Genomic DNA, 7,967 nt, shown 5'->3' with positions numbered 1-7,967 from the left:
CTTTCCCTTCCTCTTATCCTGTTTGCCTTACGATGGTTAAAATGAAACAATTCATTGCTGCTGAAGCTTTTCCATTAAAAGACAGACTTTCCCTGCCTGTAATTAAGGGAGGTTAGAAAGTTTAAGTAACTGAAGATTGGCAGAACATTCCATATTGTTTTCCAGTGAACTTCATAAAGCTTTAGGCATAAATCATTTGAAAAGAAAATTATTCTTTCTGTCAGGATTTGTTACACAGGAAATATGTTCAGACCCTTGTGTTTGCTTCATAGATTGCATAGTTACTACAAGTCCACTGCAAACCTGTCAGATGTGTCCAGAGTGGAAATCTACTGTTAGCTCTATCCCTTCCACTGACGTGTTTCCATTTGATTTAGGTTCTGCTTACGAAGTGCAAACAACAATTACAGTCGTGTCTGGTCTGTGCTACAACAAAGTTGAGCCCAGGCAGCATGGAAAAAGTCAAAGTTCTACCCAAGGTCTTTTTCTCATTAAAAACATGTTTATTAATCTGTGTACAGCATGGCTAAATCATGTTGTAAATCAAACAACTACAAACATATTTAAGCCAAGGTAGAGACAACTGCTAAAAATTGTTTTGTGCTCTCCTGGAGTCTTTTTCCATGGCCCCCCTAATTAAAAATTTACTTACCATGACAATTAAATGTTCTAGCTAATTAAGAAGAAAAAAAACATGTTTGCAGAAATTTGCCAAACTACATAGAAAAAACTAGCGAATGTTTCCATTATTCTGAAACAAATCGTTTGCTGATATACAGTTACATTAAAAGAAACTTTTTTTTTTGCTTAAACTGGAAATTTTTATGAAAAATGATGTTTCTGGTGACAGCTGCATTACAAATCACTTTTATTCTTTTTGTTTTGGAGCAGGGGACTTTCATAATTTGCCTTGTATTCCTTCCAATGATTACTGAGACCGTAAGACCAAAGCTGGAGTTTCTCATCATAAACCCAATCATCATTCTCTTTTCTTTTCACAAAATGAAGGACCTTCCTGAAATTTCACATGCCACATCCCATCCCAGAATAGTGTTTGCCAAAGATCCATGGCAAAAATCAAAGACCTAAAATCCAGTGCAATAGGGTTTTTGGAGTGTCAGACTCCACTGAAACACAATCTTAACTTTAACTCTCCCTTCAAAAATGTATATTTCTCTTACAAATATGATATGACTCAGACTCCTACAACTTTCACCCTTACAAGGAATTCAGAAGTTGCTTGGACTTTGGCATCTGCGTTTCTCAAACGTACTTTTATTGTGAAGAATCACTGGGAAGCATTTACTAAATGATCCCAGACAACCGGCTGGACAATGCATTGTTTTTTTAAATGTTAATTTATAGCTTGGATTGGGTGCTAGCAAAATTTTAGTAGAAAATTAACCATTTCTTGGTTTTCCTTGCAAGACTAAGCTTACTTCTCTTTTTTTCCCGCTTTCCTGAGCACTGCAGCACCTAGTCGTTATAATTATACATTTATAATTATATATACAATTACATTATTACTTGGAGGCTTCAACCAGGTTGATGCCCAATGTATTAACACACTGAACCAACATATATATCACTGTTATCCAGTGATAGCAGTCTGTGCCCAAGAGAGATTACAATCATGTGAGTACTTTAACCTTGAATGGCTTCTTAGTTGCAGTAGGAGTGTAAGTACTAGTGCGTCCAGATTGGCAAAGAGGGGAAAAAAGCAAGAGCTCTTGGTCTGAAATACATCCATTGCTGTCATAGGAGAAGTATGTTATCTAATGATTTACTCTAAGGGAATTAAACAGAGGGAACTGTCTGCTGGAACAATTATCACTACAATTGCATTTCTAAGCCAATGTTTTCCTTCTCTCCAGACAGTAAAAAGCAGTTTGAATTCCAGGCTAGACTTCTGATCATTCTCTAAAATAAGCCATAGTAAAGGTTTTATTAAAAAAAAAATTATAGTGTGAGAGGCAGTCTGCTTTGTAACTGTTATATGCTGACACTTGTCTTGGACATCTTAGCAGATAGATGATGAGTTTAGTCAGCATGAAGACCCACTTTTCCTCCCAGTGATGGTACCTCCAGAATGAAGCTGGAGCCCATTAGTCTACAAGAGTCAGGTCTATTGATGCCTGATCTGGGAATAAACAGAGGACCTCACTCTCCAGCTGCTATTCCCTATTTTCATGAGCTGTTCACTCACTCAAAAAAGCAGGGTTTAGATAAACTAAAACAGCAACGGTGTTCTTTCAGTCTCCATCTCTGTGAGACTGACTTGGACATATTTACTCTGACCCCACTCAGTTAAAAAGAGTATGACAGTAAAATATAGTTATATTTATACAGAGTTGCACATGGGCTGATAAACTCTACTAATCAGCACCAACTGGCTATAGCACTTCTGGTTCAGGAGCTAGTGCAAGGTATTCTACATTGCACCACTCTGTTGTATAGCCATGCCTAAGTAACACTGGCCAAATGCAGAGAAGCCTGTAAGAACAAGTAAGGACAACTCTACCTTAAAAGTTTTAGACAAAATCTCAGCAGTTCCTTCTGGATGTTATAAATGGAGCTGGTAGTGCTATCAGTAGTTAAAATTGCCTGATACTTCTATTATAAGAACCTTTTTCTAGTAGCTTATAAAACTTTCTTACACTTACGTTAAGCCTCAAATTTTCCATGACTCCGGCTAATTACTTTTTTTTGGAACAGTTCAGCTGTTTCTGCAAATTAACTGAGGTAATCATACACTTTTTTTGTTCATAATAAAAAAATCCCGGTAGCTTTTTTTTTTTTTTTTAATGAGAAGCTCACTCAACTCTGTGCTCTAATTTTTGGCGAGGGAGTTGCCTTTACATCAGGGATGTAACTTGAGTTGTTCCTGTGAAAATCTTTGGCCACTGAAAAATCTTGGGTTGTACATGCTCAGTCAAGAATTGTTAGAGTTTGGTAGCCAAATTATCCACCACTTGTATGGGGCATAATAAAGCCCAGGGCTGCAGGGGCTGAGCAGGATTTTCTATTTAGCTGCTGCTTCCTGAAGCCAGGACCTGCTTTGATGTCAGGTACTGGCACTGACAGCAAGGAGACTTGTTGTCTAAGGTCTTGATGACTGACCCTGCTGCTACACAGGTAGTGTACAGAAGGAGGACAAAGAAGCCTGACTGAAATGCTAAAGGATAAAGATGCAGGCTCTGGAGAAAAAGAAAGATGGAGAGAATGGGCTGGGTGATGGATCTGGGGTGGGAAACTAGGACAGGCAGCTGGGAACCGAGAGCATACAGCCAAGAGAGGGACTGGGAAGCAAAAGCAGGAAAGCACTGTTGGGGGAGAAGGGATACAGATTGCCTTGGAAGCTAGAAGCAGCCAAAAGAAAATGTCATGACTGCCAAAGAGACTGGGAAAGTAGCCTGGAGGGAGAGTGGAACTGACAATGAGTGTGGAGGGAAGACATGCATTCAAGTATGGAGCCCAATAGGAGAAACCAAAATTCGGTGGCAAGGAGACTGCAGTGGGGATAGGTTGGGTGGACATAAACAGAAAGGGCCATAAAGAAACAGAGACAGAAGGCAGGCAGTCTGTGACCACCTGAACATACTTCTCTCCAGAATCTGGAATTGAAACCACAAGTGGTAATTGCAACATTGCTCTGCTGTTAAGAAATAGCAATTACATTTACAGGTGAAGAGTATCATTCCCTTCTGCTGCTAGCCCCATAGGGATGGCAACTTATCACTGCTATCAGTTACTCAGTTAGCTCAAGTGGCAGACGTCTGTTCAGTGGTTCCAAAAGTTTCAGTCCTGCCACTGCCCAGGTCACTGCTGATACAATGACACAAAATGTAATTTGTTTTTTCAATTTATTATTTTTTTAGAAATTACACAGACACATGCGCTAAGTCTTATGTTAAAAGGTTCCTATTAAAGTGACATCAGTCACCCAGAACTTAGAAAATACATTTCCTAATTTTTCAATCCTTTGACACTGCAATATTTTTGATAACAGTCTTCAAATACCTGAAGGGTGATGATAGAGAGAATGGAGGAGTTTTTCTGTCTGCCCACAGGGGACAGGATTAGGAACAATGGATTCAAGCTGCAGCAGAGGAAATTTAGGTTGGAGATTAGAAGGAACTTTTTGACTATGAGGTTGGTCAAATTATCTAGAACAGGTTACCCACAGAAGCTGTGAATCTCCATCCCTGGTACTTTTCAAGAGCACCGGGATACTTGATACAGATACTTGGTTGGGATGATCCTGCCTTGAGCAAAGGTCTGGATTAGATGACGTTGCAAGGTCCCTTCCAGCCATACTTCCCTATGGTCCTATGAACCTTAATAATACTCTGTTAACAAAGAGAGTCTATGTGTGTCTGTAACTTTCAAAGGTGCCTGATTTAAAAGATTAATGATACATAAAAATACAATTCAATCCCCTTATAAAACTAAACCCCAGTCCACTGCTACATCATAATGAAAAATACGATCTTCTGGCTGGGATAGTTAAAAGCAGGGTGTTGCTATTGCTTGATTGTTCTATGCTGTTTTTGAGGACATCAGCCTACTTCCTGCAGGTTGTGGGAATTCTTAGCCTACAAAACCTCCCACTGCTATCCAGTATTCTAGCTTCCTTGTCATCTTTCAACAGTTCAAGAACAAACTTTCCATAACCAAACCCAGCACTGTTCATAAGGAACTGCTCAGACACAGAGCTCAATATTTTGTGCTTTAAATGTGAAAAAACATAACATTTTCTTGAGGAGCTATGAGGGCACCTGCCATTGGGTTACACAGGGCCCTGGACTGCAGTTAGGAGTTACATGGATTTTTGCAGTGCTTAAAGCTTATTTTATTACCTGTGGCTCCTTGTCATGTTTGCTGGGATCCTTCTCATAGCTTTCCGCATAGATCCTGATGGTACCTCGCACACTACTAGATGCACTGAGTCTGAAGGTGAGCCTGGAAGCATCTGAGAAAATAATTCGCAGCCCCTGTGGAACAGAACATATGAACATCAGCCACGACTTTAAAAAATCGTAGCCCATTGCTTAGAAGCGTGATCTGGGTTCAGTTCCTGCCTCTTGCTGTTTTGTAACTTAAAGCAATTCAGTGAATCATTCTACAAGTCAGTTTCCCTAGAGTAAGGTAGGAGCGAGAACACTTCCTTTATTCCACACTTTAGAGCAAGAACCTTCTCACTGCATGAATGTATAGTGCTGAGCCCAATGGAAACCTAATATCCACTGAGTCTTATAAGTGCTACAGAAAATTTTGTACTGCTAATATAAAAAAAAAACAATGTAAAAGCTTTATTGGGGTCTTTATATTCCAGCTGCCTTGCTGTTGCTGAAATTCTCTTATGTCCCACCCTGCCACTGCAATCAAAAGGGTAGCATGATGTATAATACAGGTTTCCCTCACTGACCACTGGGGTTAGGTTCCTGAAAGTTCCCATGGGTGGCAAAACTGTGGCTGGCAAGACAAAAGGCTTATGGGAAAAATGGCAGGTGACGGACTGATGCGCAGCCACGGAAAACCATGGTTACTCAGAACTGTATACTGTGGTAGCCAAAATGGTATATAAAATATTAAGCATGTATACTCAAAACCATGGCTGGCAAAACTGTGGTTAGTCAGGGAAACCTGTACTAGCACTAGATAAGGCACAGTGGAACACAGCAGTTGATGAACCCAACGGCTTGCAAAGCAATTAAGGGGTTCTGTGTCCCAAAGAAAGCAGTCAGTGGAGTTAAATACAGGAAACTACATTTTTTTTATTTCTCACAGAATATGCATCAAGGGGTGGTTATGAGTTGGCAGGGCACATTTAAAATGAATTAGTTCAAGCAGTGGGGGCCTTGCACCCTCCCCAAGTGCTACTCTGATCCCCTGCCTGATCTGCTGCTCTGCTTTCTGCTCCTTTCCCTATCTGCCACTGTGCTGCCTGCAAAACAAAGGGCTAAGTTCTTCCCTAACTCCCTGGGAATGCCTTGGGTATAAATGTGGGTCAAATTTGCCCAAAGGCTGGTAGGCATAATTTTATACTTACCAGCCTTGGTTGCCTTAACTGAGCAAACAGCTAAAGATGAAAGAGGTGATATAAAATATGGGAGGAGATTTTCCAGCATAACTATGTGGATGGAAGCCTCACACACAGACACCTAAAGCCAGAGAAACCACAGCCTGGCCCTGCAAACAACATCATAAAATACTGCCCCAAAATTATACCTTTCTAGTCAGACATTTCAGCGGTACTGAGGGAGTTACTGATTGAGGTGCTTTACTTTTTTCACATCAGGTGGAAATGAAGGAAGTGTACAAGAGCCCCTTATCAAGTATATTTCCTTTAGGGCCAGATATAGAAATTACACTTTTACCAGTATAAGTGATCAGAAATTAGTCTATATCTGTAACAGAACAGAAGTTTGCACACATAGATTGGTTTAGAAACGGCAGAACTCGGTCTAAGATCCCTCCCCACCCTCCCCTCACCAAGAACAAATGTCAGTTCTGTTCACTACCAATCTAAACTATGCTGCTTACAGAAAACTGTGTAGCTTAAACCAATCCTGCTGTGGGCTTTTTGAATGTCTGCACCTAGCCCAAAAGATAACACCTCTCAGAACTAGTAATTCTGTGAGAAGCTGTATTAAAAGTTTCCAGCTACTGTAATTCCCTCTCCTAAGCAAGGCTACCTCTTTTAGCCTTACCTTCTGAGACTTTGTGATGTTCAGTGTGAAAGCAGCTGTAAAGTAAATGCCTGTTCTGATTATGATTTCTAGCATGTATTATATGGTAACATATGGGCAACATACCTTTGATGGTTTAATCACAATTTGCTAGCATGGTAACTGAATAGGTAACATTAAACTGAAAACTCTTTGGGCAGCGACCATTTTTTTATTCTGTGTCTATACAGTACCTTGCACAGTTAGGTGCATCTCCATGCCTAGCACTTTTAGATACTACACAAGTGTAAATAAATAATGAACAACATTGGCCAATCTACAGTTATTGGAACGTTATGGTTAGCATCATACCAATTGACTTTGTTTTGTACAACTCTATTCAAACACACAGAAAACTTTGTACCAGCCTTCTCTGTCTGTCAACACACTGCTTGGCTTCTTAGGAAGCAAGAGTAATTCCAAGGAATGGGAAGATCTGGATAGAGATGTAGACTAGGTCATTTGTCTTCCTGGTTTGAAAAACACTTCCCTTTTCAGACAGGTACAGAAGCCTTCAAATGGTTCCGATTTTTTCTTCATTCAAATACTTTCTTTTCTTACTTACATTTAGAAAAGGGTTGCATTTTCATATTTTATCACATACAACATGCTCCCAAATATACAATACACCTTATTTTTAAAAGGCAGAATGAAGAAAAAAAGATTCTTCCAGAGTTATGGCTGCATAGAGCAGGGGCAGTCTAATTTTCTCAGATAACGTCCACTGTATGGCCAGCGAATATTATCTCAGGTGAAGCCTGCAGTTCAGATCACTGGGAAGAGTCACCCTCCATTTCCTGCATAACAATCTCTAGCTGCTGCCGGAAACTGGTTGTACTGGGTGGCTCTATGATTTTGAAGACCTAAAGAGCTAAATGTCTGAGCTAAAGAAGCTGTGAAACAGGCCAGAGGCAGCTAGCAGATAGCTAGATGTTAAAAGAACATCTAGACCATTAAAAAGGAGAAATGATTGTTAATAACTCTAGAGTGAAAAACAATTAGCCATTAGGTCAAATGATTCCCTCAGCTGCCTGAACTGTAATACCACAATTGCTACAGTGTGGAACAGGAATCTAAACAGGGTGTTTCCAACCCCAAGCAGAAAATCAGGTTCAATTTTAGGGAGGAAAGGTATGTGTCATAGGTAAGAAAATACAGAATTAGCTACTATTGTTGTTGTTGTTATTATTCCTGATATATACCACTGATGCTCTTCTAAGGTGCCATTTAGCCTCA

The 7,967-nt window shown here is 40.0% G+C and overlaps 1 protein-coding gene across 3 annotated transcripts in view; it reads right to left on the bottom strand.

Annotated features, from left to right (window-relative positions):
- Window positions 1-7,967, bottom strand: part of PGM5 (phosphoglucomutase 5) — a 124,915-nt gene that overhangs the window by 23,317 nt on the left and 93,631 nt on the right. For all 3 annotated transcript variants that reach the window (XM_025202955.1, XM_025202956.1, XM_025202957.1), the window contains one exon: window positions 4,860-4,994. In XM_025202955.1, coding sequence (XP_025058740.1) covers window positions 4,860-4,994 — 135 coding nt within the window. The remainder of the gene's footprint in view (window positions 1-4,859; window positions 4,995-7,967) is intronic.

This window comes from Alligator sinensis, unplaced genomic scaffold (genome assembly GCF_000455745.1).
Source record: "Alligator sinensis unplaced genomic scaffold, ASM45574v1 scaffold308_1, whole genome shotgun sequence".
Lineage (NCBI taxonomy): Eukaryota > Metazoa > Chordata > Crocodylia > Alligatoridae > Alligator > Alligator sinensis.
The sequence above is the reverse complement of the archived record's forward strand: the minus strand, read 5'-3'. Positions and strand labels throughout refer to the sequence as shown.